At 31.6% G+C, this 16151-nt stretch overlaps 1 protein-coding gene and 1 long non-coding RNA gene across 2 annotated transcripts; one reads left to right on the forward strand and one right to left on the reverse strand.

Moving 5' to 3' along the window:
• The first annotated feature begins 6658 nt into the window (after positions 1-6658).
• On the forward strand, positions 6659-8187 carry LOC139868810 (uncharacterized). The gene is made up of 2 exons (XM_071857152.1): positions 6659-6672; positions 7080-8187. The coding sequence occupies exons 1-2, from the start codon at positions 6659-6661 to the stop codon at positions 8185-8187; spliced, it is 1122 nt and encodes a 373-aa protein (XP_071713253.1).
• A 245-nt stretch (positions 8188-8432) lies between these two features.
• LOC139869399 (uncharacterized) lies at positions 8433-9820 on the reverse strand. The gene is made up of 3 exons (XR_011766053.1): positions 9429-9820; positions 9129-9216; positions 8433-8653 (listed from the first exon to the last, which is right to left on the reverse strand). It is a non-coding gene; the product is annotated as an uncharacterized lncRNA (long non-coding RNA).
• Between the last annotated feature and the right edge of the window lie 6331 nt (positions 9821-16151).

Below are 16151 nucleotides of genomic sequence, written 5' to 3' on the forward strand. Positions count from 1 at the left end.
TTCTAATGTCTAAACCTGTGGATCACTCATAGAGAGCCTATCATAATTTCAATATGAGCCTGTTAGAATAATATGACATTAGCCCAACAGAAAGCCTATAAACAAGAGACTGGCCCAGAAGATAAATCAACTTAATGAAAGTTGTTACAAGTGACATACTAGATGATCGTTTTTTTTTTTTTTTTTTTTTTTTTTTTCAACAAACAACTAAAACTTTATAACTGTTATAATAATAATAATAATATAGATATGGATAGTCAATTTTGGTGTATACATATAGTCAATTTTGGTACACAAAGTATGTATTTTTATATTGAGATTTTAGGCTATAAATACTCATGAATGCAAGCATTAAACTTGCACCATTTCTCACACTTACAAAGTGTTTCTTTCTTTCTCTCCATTATCATCTTTGTTCTTACACTTCATTATTAGTATTCTAAATCAAGAATCAAATCACTAAAGGTAGTTATAAGCCTACTGAATTATAACATCAAGAATCAAACCACTAAAGGTAGTTATAAGCCTACTGAATTATAACATCAAGAATCAAACCACTAAAGGTAGTTATAAGCCTACTGAATTATAACACGTTATCAGCACGATAATCTTAATACTAAATATGGTTGGCTCTGCCACCAAAATGATATATGGTCGGTTATACCACCAAAATGATATATGGTCGGTTATACCACCAGAATGATATAGGTCGGTTATACCACCTGGAAAAATATATGGTCGACACTGTCGCCAAATTTTCATTTATGTTTACTAATATTTATATTTTTGTTATATAACATTTATTTATGATTGCTTACACATGGTCGACACTGTCACCTACTTATCATTTATGTTATATTAAATTTATGTTTAATGTTTATATACTTATGAATATAAATTGACTCTAATTTATCATGATGTTTGTTTTAATTTTTGATAATAGAAAATGTCGAATCTGGAAAAGCTTAAATTTACTCCTTTAGAATCAACTGGAAACAACTACATGCCATGGGTTATAAAAGTAAAAATGCATCTTAAATCAATGGGCATTCTTGAAACCATAAATGAAAACAACACTTGTTCTGAAAAAGAACAAGCTACGGCATGTTGCTTTATTCATCAACATATTGATGAATGCTTACAAAATAATTATGTGACTGTAGAAGATCCCCATGTTTTATGGGAAGGTCTCAAAAGCAGATTCAATAATCAAAGAGAAATTTTACTTCCAGCTGCAATGGAACAATGGAGAACATTAAGGTTCCAAGACTTTAAGAAAGTAAATGAATACAGCTCAGCTCTGTATAATACATGTTCACAACTTAAATTCTGTGGACATGAAATTAGTGATGCAGACATGATGGAGAAAACTTTCTCCACAATGAATGCTGCAAACATCACAGTGCAAAGAAATTTGAGAATGCTAAAGTTCAAAACATATCCTGAACTTAATTCATATCTCTTAGTTGCAGAGCAAAATGATGAGCTATTAATGAAAAATCAGCAATCCCGTCCTACTGGTACACTTGCAATCCCTGAAGCAAATACTGCAAATAATTATAAACAGGGACAAGGACGCGGGCAAGGTCGTGGTTATAATAACCATCACCATCATCATGCCAAAAGCCATAACTATGGTAGAAACCATCCTTATGGTAATGGTAATGGGCGTGGACGTGGTCGTGGTCGTGGCCGTGGTGGTCAAAGAAATAGTAATCCACGAAAATATAAATATCAACCACAAAACAAGCCCATTAAACAAGATGTTGAAGAAAATTCTTCTAAAAATTCTGAAGAATCTTGCTACAGATGTGGTAGAATGGGCCACTGGGCTAATACTTGCCGAACATCTAAACATCTTGTTAAGATGTATCAGGATTCGCTGAAAGGTAAAGAAAAGGAAGTAAATTTTGTGGATAATATTGATCCAACAGTCACTGAGAAACCATCTGATTTATATGAAGATTTATTGAATGTTTAAGTTGTGTGTCTTTTGAAAAATAAACGATTTAATATCGTCTGTCTTTGTCATTATGTTTGCTAAATGTTTCAGTACTATCTATTTGCGTTTAAAATATTGTGTAATATTAATGTACTCACTATTTATTTCTTATATATGAAGTTCAATATGAATTTTGCTGGAATACAACATCAATCAAGTGGTGGAGATCTCTGTATAGCAGACAGTGGAACTACACACACTATACTTAAATCCGAGAAATATTTTATTGATCTAAAACCAACGGAAGGAACTATACATACAATATCAGGACCTGCTAACTTGATAAAAGGGATAGGAAAGGCAAATTTCATACTACCAAATGGTACAAAATTTTTAATAAATGATGCCTTATTTTCTCCCAAGTCAAGCAGAAATTTATTGAGTTTCTCCGACATATACCTTAACGGGTATGATTATCAGTCAGTGACAACAGAAAATGAGAAATATTTAAGTATCACTGACAAGAGTCATGTGGTTGAAAAACTGCCAAGACTTAGTTCTGGATTACATTATACACATATAAATGTACCAGAAATACATATGGTAGTTAACGAAAAATATATTGATCCTGGTGTATTCAGTTTATGGCATAACAGATTAGGCCATCCAGGATCAACAATGATGAAAAGGATTATTGAATGTACTCATGGACATCCACTAAAGGATAGAAAAATCCATCATGATACAATGGTTCCATGTACATCTTGCTCTCTTGGAAAATTGATAACTAGACCCTCACCACTTAAGGTTGAGAAAGAATCACCAATGTTTCTTGAAAGAATTCAAGGTGATATATGTGGACCAATTCATCCACCATGTGGACCATTTAGATATTTCATGGTTCTAATAGACGCATCTAGCAGATGGTCTCATGTTTGTCTGTTATCAAGCCGTAATGTGGCATTTGCAAAATTTCTTGCCCAAATTATTAAATTGAGAGCTCATTTTCCTGATTACACCATTAAAAGGGTGAGACTTGATAATGCTGGTGAATTTACATCTCAAGCATTTAATGACTATTGCATGTCTATAGGAATTGTTGTTGAACATTCTGTTGCTCATGTGCATACACAAAATGGTTTAGCCGAGTCATTGATTAAACGTTTACAGTTAATCGCTAGACCATTGATAATGAGAACAAAACTCCCTGTATCTATATGGGGTCATGCAATTTTACATGCTGCTGCATTGATTCGCATCAGACCAAGTGCAAGTCATAAATATTCCCCCCTACAACTTGCTTTTGGTCAAGAGCCAAATATTTCCCATCTTAGAACATTTGGTTGTGCAGTGTATGTTCCAATTGCGACACCACAACGTACAAAAATGGGTCCTCAAAGGAGGTTGGGAATATATGTTGGATATGAAACATCTTCAATATTAAGGTATATTGAACCTATGACAGGTGACGTTTTTACAGCACGTTTTGCTGATTGTCATTTTAATGAAACATTGTTCCCTAGATTAGGGGGAGAAATGAAAAATAAAGAAAATGATGTTTCATGGTGTGAACCTCAATTAAAGTATCTTGATCCTCGCACAAAAGAATGCGAGACAGAAGTTCAAAAGATAATGCATATACAAGAACTTGCAAATCAATTGCCTGATGCATTTACAGATACAAAAACGGTGACAAAATCATATATACCAGCAGTAAATACTCCAGCTCGAATTGAAATTCCAAAAGCTGGCAATAACGTCACTCATGAATCTTTGCCACGTCAGAAACGTGGAAGACCAATCGGTTCAAAGGATAAAAATCCTCGAAAAAGAAAATCAGCTGATAATGAAGTAAAAGAAAGTGTTCAAGAAGAACCACAAATCAGTACTCCTACTGCAGAGGAGATTGATGATGTCAATACAGAAATTGCAATCAATTATGCATATTCAAAAATATTATGGAACCGAAATGAAATGAAAAATCTTGATGAGAAATTTTCATTTAATGTTGCATATGACATCATGAATAATGATGATGATCCAGAACCAACATCTATGGTTGAATGTCAAAATAGACATGATTGGGCTCAATGGAAAGAAGCAATACGAGCTGAATTAGAATCACTCAATAAAAGAAAAGTTTTCGGATCCATCATTCTCACTCCTAAAGATGTGAAACCTGTAGGATACAGATGGATTTTTGTCCGAAAAAGAAATGAGAAAAATGAAGTTACAAGGTATAAAGCTAGACTTGTAGCTCAAGGTTTTTCTCAAAGACCGGGAATTGATTATGAAGAAACTTATTCTCCTGTTATGGATGCAATTACTTTTAGGTACTTAATCAGTCTGGCAGTTTCTAAAAATTTAGAAATGCATCTCATGGATGTTGTGACTGCTTATCTATATGGATCACTTGATAGTGATATATATATGAAGATACCTGAAGGATTTAAGGTACCAGAAGCATCAAATGCAAAACCCAAAGAAATGTATTCGATTAAATTACAAAGATCTTTATATGGGTTAAAACAATCGGGACGTATGTGGTATAACCGATTAAGTGATTACTTGATAAGCAAAGGGTATACAAATAATCTTACTTGCCCTTGTGTTTTCATTAAGAAAACAACATCCGGATATGTGATCATAGCTGTTTATGTTGATGATCTTAACATCATAGGTACAAATAAAGAGATCCATGAAGCCATTCAACTTCTAAAGAAAGAATTTGAAATGAAAGATCTCGGAAAAACCAAGTATTGCCTTGGTTTACAAATTGAGCATATGCCTAATGGTTTACTTGTACATCAAACAACATATACTGAAAAGATTTTGAAACGTTTCAATATGGACAAGGCAAAACCATTAAGTACTCCTATGGTTGTTAGATCACTCAATGTTGAAGCTGATCCATTTCGTCCATGTGAAGATCAAGAAGACATTCTTGGACCAGAAGTACCATATCTTAGTGCAATTGGAGCTCTTATGTATCTTACAAATTGTACAAGACCTGACATTTCTTTTGCAGTTAATTTGTTGGCAAGGTTCAGCTCTGCTCCTACCAAAAGACACTGGAATGGGATCAAACACATATTTCGATACCTTCGAGGAACTACTGATTTAGGATTATTTTATTCTAACGAATCAAAACAAGATTTGGTTGGTTATGCAGATGCAGGTTATTTATCTGATCCACATAAAGCTAAATCTCAAACTGGATATGTATTCCTAAATGGAGGTACTGCAATATCATGGCGTTCTCAAAAACAAACACTTGTTGCTACATCGTCAAATCATGCCGAAGTGATTGCATTACATGAAGCTACTCGAGAATGTTTTTGGTTGAGATCAATGACACAACTCATTACTGATTCTTGTGGACTAGAACGCGATAAAAGTCCAACAACTATCTATGAAGATAATGCAGCTTGCATAGCACAGATGAAAGAAGGGTATATCAAAAGTGACCGAACAAAACACATACCACCTAGATTCTTCTCATACACTCAAAATCTCATTAAGGACAACCAGATTGAAATGAGATATGTGCAATCTAGCAAAAACTCTGCTGATCTTTTCACGAAAGCACTTCCAACTGCTATTTTCAGAACACACGTTCATAACATTGGCATGAGACATGTTCAAAAGATGTAACAGCTGAAGCGATGTCTACTTGAGGGGGAGTCAACTCCATGCTGCACTCTTTTTCCCTTAGCTAAAGTTTTTTCCCACTGGGTTTTCTTTAGCAAGGTTTTTAACGAGGCAGTAATTTATAGTTGATCTTCAACAAAATAAAATTGCTATCCAAGGGGGAGTGTTATAATAATAATAATAATATAGATATGGATAGTCAATTTTGGTGTATACATATAGTCAATTTTGGTACACAAAGTATGTATTTTTATATTGAGATTTTAGGCTATAAATACTCATGAATGCAAGCATTAAACTTGCACCATTTCTCACACTTACAAAGTGTTTCTTTCTTTCTCTCCATTATCATCTTTGTTCTTACACTTCATTATTAGTATTCTAAATCAAGAATCAAATCACTAAAGGTAGTTATAAGCCTACTGAATTATAACATCAAGAATCAAACCACTAAAGGTAGTTATAAGCCTACTGAATTATAACATCAAGAATCAAACCACTAAAGGTAGTTATAAGCCTACTGAATTATAACAATAACCAAATAGAAATATTCATAAAAAAATGAAGTTTCAAAGTATGACTAAGTAAAAACAATAACTTTGGAGCTGAACTAAACATTATAATTATATCATTTAAACTCATAGTTTTACTGTTCACGTCATTATTTTATTCCAAAAGAATATTTTTATAATTTTATTTAAGTCAATTGCTTACATATGAATGAATTGTAGTTATTTTTAGAACAAAATTTTAACGAGCATCTTATCTTTTGGTTTGAGCGAACCATTAAATGTTTATATATATTCCACTTCACTAGGTTTAGAGCCCGTGCGTTGTAGAAGTGGTATAAAATAACAGCGCAAAATTATTTCAGTTAATCAAACAATTAGTCTTGGAACCCGTGTATTTCACGGATATTGAAAAAATATGTGTTATATTACAATTTTGAAGCATGATATTGCAACCTCAATTCAAAACAACATCATATTTATTAAATATGATGATGTATGAGTTAGCTTAACCAAAATCAGTATAATATGATAGTGAGTAACTGTTAATTTGATAATGGAGAGAGCGAAGTATATTTTTTGCAAGGGTTATTGAAGTTGGTCAATGTAGTTTGAAGGTCTATTTATGTTGATGCATCACTATTAGCCTATAAATATGTATCCAGTGGATCCACGTGGACTGTTTATAGGTAATTAAGCACCACATGTAATAAGATACAAGTGGTATTCCAAATCTTCATCCTTTTGATACCAATCCTCCTTCATTCTTTGGGAGACATACATCTTTTCACTTGACTTTAGCCTTGCCCCTTTTCAACTCACCTTGACAACATAAGAAACCTCTTGACAACATAAGAAACCTTGCATCAATTTTTCTATATCTTTAATTATGGCCTCGGGCAAGATGAAAACCGAAGACCAAGACACTTGCATCGAAGATAAAAGCGAATTAAATAACTGAATTTTTCTGGCAAAAGAGAACAACTTATTCTTCCAATCATCTATCTTCAATGGCGGTTTCATACTGAGTCTAACTCTTTATGGGCCAAAGTCATCACGAGCATATATGGGTCAAACGGTGGTCTTTCTTCTAATGAATTACCTTCACAGTTCTCTTTTTGCAGCACGTGGAATTCCATCATTAAGGCAGGCCGAAAGGTTTCCTCCCTGGGGATACCTTTCACCACGTCTTTTCAATTACATCCAGGTGATGGGTCGGCTACTGATTTCTGGTCAGAAAATTGGCTTGGGGGCGGTGATCTTCGGTCAAGGTATAGCAGGCTGTTTCATTTGGACCAAAATAAAGAAGCGAAAGTGGCGGATAGAGTGAGTTGGCACGAAGGGGGCTGCAACTTCAACTGGCAATGGAATCGTGAACTTATCGGGAGAAATAGAGATATGCTGGAAGAAATGATCTTGCAGATTCGGGAATACTTTTCAAACAATAATTCGAATGCTACAGGTACATCAGGTGGTTGTTTTTGGCTGCTAGCTGCAAATGGACGTTTTACTACTAAAAAGATGAACGCTATAATCTTGGAGAAGGTGTTAGCACATGAGAAAAGTCAACCGGAAAGTTTGAAGAATTCATTGGTTCCAAAAAAAGTCGAAGTTTTCATATGGAGAGCACGCAGAAAGCGACTACCTTCGCTATTAGAACTCGATAGGAGGGGTGTCGATCTCCACTCGGTGAGATGCCCCATGTGTGATGATGATGTCGAAACAATTGATCATGTATTAATCTTTTGTAAAATTGCCTATGACGTGTGGACGAGAATCTATAAATGGTGGGGTCATGGAGCATACTCGAGACTAAGTATCATCGAAACTTTTGAGGGATCCCTAAATAGGAATACTTCGGAACTTGGGGCAAAGATTTGGCAAGCGGTGGAATGGTCGAGTGGGTATATTTTGTGGAAATATCGAAATATGAAGATATTCAAGAACAAAAAAGTGTGTGCCCCTTCGATTGTGAATGAGATTCAAATCATGACTTTCGAGTGGATTTCTAAGAGGTTAAAAGGTCCAAAGTTGGAGTGGTGTTCGTGGTTATCGGATCCACAAATTTACTTGCAGATTAATTAGCTTCGAGTAGGATTATTTGCTATCTCAGCATATATTTTGCGAATACATGCTTCGAATCTGTCTGTTTTAAGTTGTAGGTTTTGTATGTTTTGATTTCCTTTTCCTGCTGCTACTTGTGCAGCATCTCTGTATTCTGTTTCCATTTAATAAAATTCAGTTGCTTTTCAAAAAAAAAAAAAATCTATCTATGCTCTCACCCGATTAATAAGAGATTTACATTTACAATATATATAATATAACTGGGTTGAGATCAACGGAGCATCCAAAAATCTGATAGGAAGAGAACCTTCCTCAAAAGGCATCAAACCAAGAACAGCGTTCCTAGCAGCCGATGTAACATTTGAAAAGAAAGTCGTACTCTTGGGAATACTCGGAACCAAACCTAAGCATCTCTTAAACTCATCCAAAGCTTCTGATATCACTTGCACCGAATCAGTACTAGCATGAGCGAATAAGAATAAGTCATCTGCAAAACAACCATCGACAATTTCCATATGTTTGCAACGGGGATGGTATTTAAACGACTCAGCCTGGCGAATGTTTCTTTTGATCAACATGGTCAAAAATTCCATCACCAACGTAAATAAATGTCATAACAATTGATCGAAATTGCAAAGTCATAACCATTAGTCGAAAATTACAAAGTTATTACTTAAAGTTGGATAATGCTTGCATAATTATTTTCCAAAATTTGCAAAAATGTCTGCGCGATGCGGAGGAATTGTGTAGTTATTTTAGCGAAGCGATAAGTGCATAAAAACTATTATAAAAAAATATGTACGATAAAATTTATTCTTATGTGCCGGATTCTATTTCACTATAAATAATGGATATGCAATTTCAAATAACGGAATAATGGCTATGCAATTTATTTTTAGATTGTTATTCGATTCCAAATTGCATTGTCATTATTCCAAATCGTATAAATTAAAATTGCATACCCATTATTAGAAATTGCATGATCATTATTTATAAACTGGAACTTGCTTCATTTGTGCTCACTTGTATAGTTATCAAAGAGCTGCAACTCTGTAACATCAAACAACAACAGTTGGAATGAGCTGGAAACACTCTATACCGGAACACTAATGATCAAAATACAATTTTCGTAAGAGAATCAAAAACAACTTTTTGTAGGACTCCCCAAAGCCATAAATTGTTTGAGATGCAGTCAAGATTTGTCATTTAAATTAAGAAGTGGTACAGATGTAAAACAAAACTATTTGGATCAAGAAAATTACAAATTAAGTAGGAGATAAATACAATGGAGTAGTGGTTGAATGTTCTCTCTTAACTTCATTCATCTCCCATATACCATGACTTTGTAATCTAATCGTATGAAATAAAATGAAATTTTTTCAAAGGTTAATATTAGTCACTTATATCATAAACTGCAAATCAATAACTTTTCGCCTCACCCGCCTGCTACTTGAGATATTATTTTTCAGGAGATGCAAAAATGTAATTGAATCCGTGTTTTGAAAGCAAATGTAACTTTTTGTGATCACGTTCTTCCTACAATGAAGCACACCACCCGGGTTCAATTCCTGGCTATGCCGAATTGCTCTAAAAGGGAGTGTGACTAGAGGGTGCTCATAATGCGCAATTCACCCGGTACCAGGTCTCGCGCTCGGGAGGCGTAGGAGCCAATGTGCTCGTTCATAGAAGGGTTTCCTCGCTTAAAAAAAAAATTAACCAAAAAAAAAAAAAAAAAAGGAAAGAGAACTAATTAGTTAGTACACAATCATTTCATGAAATATTATCCTCGGTATTCCATATCACAACTTATTATCATCACTTAAATATAATACGGAGTAGTATTTCAGCCTACATATAATTCAATAGAGGTGTACAATCATTAGTCAAATACACCACATAAAACATGAACTTGTTCAATGACATAACTTTCTTTTTGTTATCTACCTTCAGATTGGTGTATACACTACCTCTGTTATAAATAAGCATTACAACAAAATTATGAACAACATGGTTATATCGATATGACAAGTACCTCTGTTATTATAAATTTGTATCTTATATGCCTCTTTTCAACCATTTTCAGATATCTAATTTCTAATGTACAAAGATAAAAGTTACTAAATTGCAAAATTCATCATACAAAGCTAATAACTGATCATACAAAGTTAAATATTGGTGTTATTGATTGCAAAATTCATCATCCAAATCTAAAAAGTAGAGATACGATGTGATTTTGACTTGTTAAATGCAAAAGCTAACCTCAGATTATGTATTGAGGAATGCGAGAAAGTTACCGGTGATTGCTGCATTTTCCGTTCACCTGAGACGTTAATAAAAATTCAAAACCCTAAGTGAACCTAATAATTGAACTCACAGCTTCACTGTATACATTACATAAGTAGACGTTTATATAATCTACATCTAGACGTAATCTAGACGTGTTAAAAGGTTAAGTTTTTTTTTTTTTTTTTTTTTTTTTAATTTTTTTTTGTCAACTAAAATTAAATAAATTAACACGTCTAATTCTTAATCAAAAGACTAATTACCATATTAATTATTAAACAAAATTCATGAATAGTACCAAGGGTATTTTCGTCCTTTCACCTTTTTTTACCTTTCTTTTATTCTTAAAAAAAAACCCCACACTTTTTTCAAAAATTAAAATCGACCCCCCAAACAGGGGTAAAGTGTCAAATACCTATTTTCATAAAAAATCTTAAATAAACTCCACCCAAATATTCAACGGGTCAAATCTTCTCGCTCGCAACGAGTTAAATTTTTCCGGCACCATCGTTAAACTCGAAATAATTTTAGGAACATAATGTCACTAACTATGCGGAAAACGGACGCTTTTTAAAAAACGCTAAATATTTGAGGTACTTTTCATACACGTTGATTTTGCGTTAAATTTTTTAAAGTCGACAATTCCATAGCGAAACGCGGAGATGCACAAGTATTGTTAATTTAAAATAACATTTAAAACTTTCACGGATTATACCTTTTAGTTCGACTCGAGTTGCGCTTCAACGATATCATCGTTAGCCACAAAATAATTTTACAAACTAAACGCAATAAAATACATTGAAAAACGAACCCCCGACGTGAAACGAGGGTTCGTAAACTAGTTGATTAAATTAGACACCTTCACGGTCAATTAGACATGTTCCAGTAAATGTTTACCCTGGTTAAAATCTCAAATATTTCAAATAATACCCATCAAATACTAGATATTTCTCAGCGCAAAATAAACTAAAATCTCAAATATTTCAAATAATAACCACCAAATACCCGTTATTCTTCCAGTGCCATATAAATTAAAATCTCAAATATTTCAAATAATACTCGTCAAATACCAAATGCACCAAATATACTAAATTAATTTACTACAAAACCAAGCTATATATATAAATGTCTTTAAAGTATTATAAAAAAATCATACATGTAATTTACAATGGAGGAAACTCTAAACTAAAAAAGGTAGCTAGTTGGTCTTTGATCACCCATCCAATATGGCGTCCCTCTAACAAAGCACCTTTGTATGAAACTTCCGCCTTCTTATTGGTCTCGTCCCTATTAGTCCCCTCCCACTGCCTTCCGTCATCATATATGTACAAAGGTTGCACGATTATGCGAAATCTTCATATGCTAATGCAGTTCTACAGCTGCTAGTACAATACCTATAGTTTCACATACATAAATTAGGTATATACTCTCCATATACAAAAAGTAAATAATACAAATTCTAAAGGGAAATAATACTATAAATTTTATAGCTATATCTATCACAACAATTAAGCTTTATGAGTAAAAAACTAAATCAATACAACAAACAAATAAATTTTATATCTGATGAATAGCAGATATTGAATATCATTTTCAATATCACCACCATCTTTCTTAACATTTATAAGTTTCTCTTAAGAAAAGGATTACATTATTCTGCAAAGAAAAAATTAGATACATTTTATACTCGTGTTCTTGATATTTTCTGTTATAATTTTATAACGAAGTATGCTTGAGCATTAATATACTTGTATACAATTCACTAAATATGTATCTACAAGATTACCATCATCTTTACATATTTTATAACTTTCTCTTAGTACATGTTTAAAATCATATCTAGTTTTAGAATGAAAAAGACTTGAGCATTCACTAGCAACAAAATGGCAATATATGTAGTTCATCACAATTAATCTACTTATAAAGAAATGTTTTAAATGCACCACATACAAGGTTGTAAAACTCGCGACACGGGGAGAACTCGGCGGGAGGTTTTTGAGGAGTTCTCGGCGACTTGGGGAGAACTCGGAGTAGAACTGGGATGTTGACTTTTGTTGAGTTTTTAATATAAATATAACACAAATATATATGTGTGTGTGTGTGTGTGTGTGTGTGTTTGTGTGAATATTGAACTTTTAAAATAAGGAAATTAAGATTTGTTAAATAATGTAACAAAGTAATCAATTCCAAAAATAATATGTACGTTTTATTTTAATAAGTTAAGTTTAAAGAGTGAATTATCAATGTATTATGCTATGAGATGGTTTGATGTCGATTTGTGTTGAAGTTTAGAAAGTACTAGTATCAAAATTATTTCTATTATTAAAGGTTAGGTAAAAGTTCAAGGACTAATATTGTTATCTGAAAGAAAAAAAAAAGCTGATTAAGATATACTTCGTATGACTTTTACGTATCCTTCCAAAAAATATGTTCTCCAAAAAAAAATTTCTCTTTCCCAACATTTCATCCTCAACCTAAAACCCTAGTGCAAGCGCTCCTGTCATCTCTTTTGCAGGTGTTTCACGATTTTCGGTAACTCAGCACTTCATCAGCGAGTAAGTTTACAGATTCATTAGAAAAAGAAAAAAGAAAACGAAAAATTTGCAGATCTGCGTTTGACCGGATTTTGACCATCGTTGGCCATCTTTGACCAGCATTGACCCAATAAATGAACGAGTTTGCCGCCGATTTCTCGTTTAGATCATTCTGACGAGTCATCGCCGATTAATCGGCCGAGAGCCAAGTTTTGCAACCATGAGTATATTATACAATTAACATATTAATATTTTTATTAAATACAATTAATTATTTTAATGACATCATAATGGAGTGTTTAGAAATTTTCTCCTTATTTTAAATTTTTTTTAAGCTTTGATAATCCTTATTTATGAAATAATCATTATATATATATATATATATATATATATATATATATATATATATATATATATAACCCGTCCTAATCCATCTTGACGAATACAATGTTTATAATAACCCGTCCTAATCCATCTAGACGAATACATTACATTTGGTTACATCGCGAGGTACATGACCTCTATATGATACATTTTACGAACATTGCATTCGTTTTTTAAAAGACAAACTTTCTTCACATCTAATGTTGACGGCATGCATACTATTTCATAATATATCCAACTATAATTGACTTAATAATAATCTTGATGAAATCGACTACTCGAATGCAACGTCTTTTGAAATATGTCATGAATGACTCCAAGTAATATCTATAAAATGAGCAAATGCACAGCAGAAAATTTCTTTCATACCTGAGAATAAACATGCTTTCAAGTGTCAACCAAAAGGTTGGTGAGTTCATTAGTTTATCATAAATATTCATTTCCATCATTTTAATAGACCACAAGATTTTCATTTCTCATAAATATACGTCCCATGCATAGAAACAAAAATAATCATTCATATGGTGAACACCTGGTAACCGACATTAACAATATGCATATAAGAATATCTCCTATCATTCCGGGAAATCCTTCGGACATGATAAAAACAACATCGAAGTACTAAAGCATCCGGTACTTTGGATGTGGTTCGTTAGACCCAATAGATCTATCTTTAGGATTCGCGTCAATTAGACATGCACTAATTCTCAAAATTAGTGATGTTCCCTAATTCTTAGGCTACCAAGCAAAAAGGGGCATATTCGGCTTCGATCATTCAACCATATAATGTAGTTTCGATTACTTGTGTCTATTTCGTAAAACATTTATAAAAGCGCATGTATTCTCAGTCCCAAAAATATATATTGCAAAAGAATTTAAAAAGGGAGTAATGAAACTCACCTAATGTATTTTGTAGTAAAAATACATATGACGATATTGGACAACTGAACAATGCATGGTTGGCCTCGGATTCACGAACCTATATTAATTGTATTTCTATTAAAACATATAATAATAATAATATCAAAATTTCATTTATATAGATATTATTTATATATATTTTGTAGTTATATAAGATTTATACTAAATTTTATTTAATACATATACTTTGTTTATATGTATTATATTTTAAATTATATGTTATTTATCTATTTTGTATATAAACATATGAAATAATTAATATTTATTTATTTAGTTATATTAATATATCTATCTATATAATTATATGTTTAGTATTATATTTAAAAATCTATAGTTTGTTATATGTAAGTTTTTATATAAGAAATGTTAGTATGATTTATATATGTATTATATGGAATATTACTATAATTATGGTATATGTAATAAGTATGTTCTATATACAAATATTTATTTGTTTAAAAAAAAGGGTTTTGATATTAATAATTTACTAGTAATAATAACTTTATTAATAATGATAAGATTAATAATAATAATATTATTGTTAAAACTGATACTTTTGTTTAATAATAATAATAATTCTAACAGCCACAAAAATGATACTAATATTAATAGTAATGAAAATAATGATAACTCGTATTATTTTCATTGTATTAACAATATTAATAATCCTAATCATAATAATAATAATGCGACTATTAGTGATAATAATAATAATAACATTCATACTTGTATTTATAATACTAATAAATGAAAATTTGTATCATAGTACTTAATAATAATTTATATTCATAATACTTAATAATAATAATAATAATTCTAGTACTTAATAACCATAATGATAAGCGTATTAATAACAATACTAATAATAATCATAATAACAGTTCAAATAATAATAATAATAATAATAATAATAATAATAATAATAATAATAATAATAATAATAATAATAATAATAATAATAATAATAATAATAATAATAATGATGATGATGATGATGAAAATATGTTTACTACCTCTAAATGTACAGCTTAAAAAAAACAAATGGCTCTGCCCAGTCTCGAACCCTCGACCTCCCGCTCACCAAAACAACATTCAATAATTTGATCTGTTTTCTTTTTCTGTTAATATCTGAACTTAATATCAATATAACCAATAACTTTGTGATCTCCTTCATCTTAGCACTTCAATCGATCAGAACCCAGAACGAACATAACTTACTGAGTTGATTTATGAACTCATAACTAAACAGAAACAACTTGTTTGTGATTGATTTGTATTAACAGGAAAAAAATGGATAAAAGAAAAATTGCTTCTTCTTCATCTTATTCAAACGATCGATAAAAAAAATTACTCATAACAGTGTATATTAATTTGATTTAAGACTTTTAACACAATATAATCAAACTATATAACTCTTTGCAATATTTGAAAATGAAAAAAAAAAAATTAAAAAAAATACTGCTGCTTCTGCAGCCGCTGAAGAACACAAAAAAAAGAATTGTGATTTTGATTTTTCGAACGCTATGACCAAATATTATAACATGAATTATGTTTCACAACACTCCTAGAAACTTTTAAAATCATCAATCGAACCATAATTTCAACATGTATCACGAATTTGATCCAAGAACACTCGTTTGACCTTTTGAGTTTAAAACTTTGACTCGAAAATTTGAAGTCAATATGATAAATTAATGATTGAAAACTTGCAGATAGATTAATCTAAAGATTTCTAAAAGAATAGCATTTATAGATTTTGCTAAGAGATTCAAAATTGAATTAAGAGAAAAAAAAATGAAGCGTACAAAGAAAGAGAGAAAAAAGGAAAAAAAAATTACCAACTGTGTTCTTCAATTCAATTTG

Source organism: Rutidosis leptorrhynchoides, chromosome 9 (assembly GCF_046630445.1).
Source record: "Rutidosis leptorrhynchoides isolate AG116_Rl617_1_P2 chromosome 9, CSIRO_AGI_Rlap_v1, whole genome shotgun sequence".
Lineage (NCBI taxonomy): Eukaryota > Viridiplantae > Streptophyta > Magnoliopsida > Asterales > Asteraceae > Rutidosis > Rutidosis leptorrhynchoides.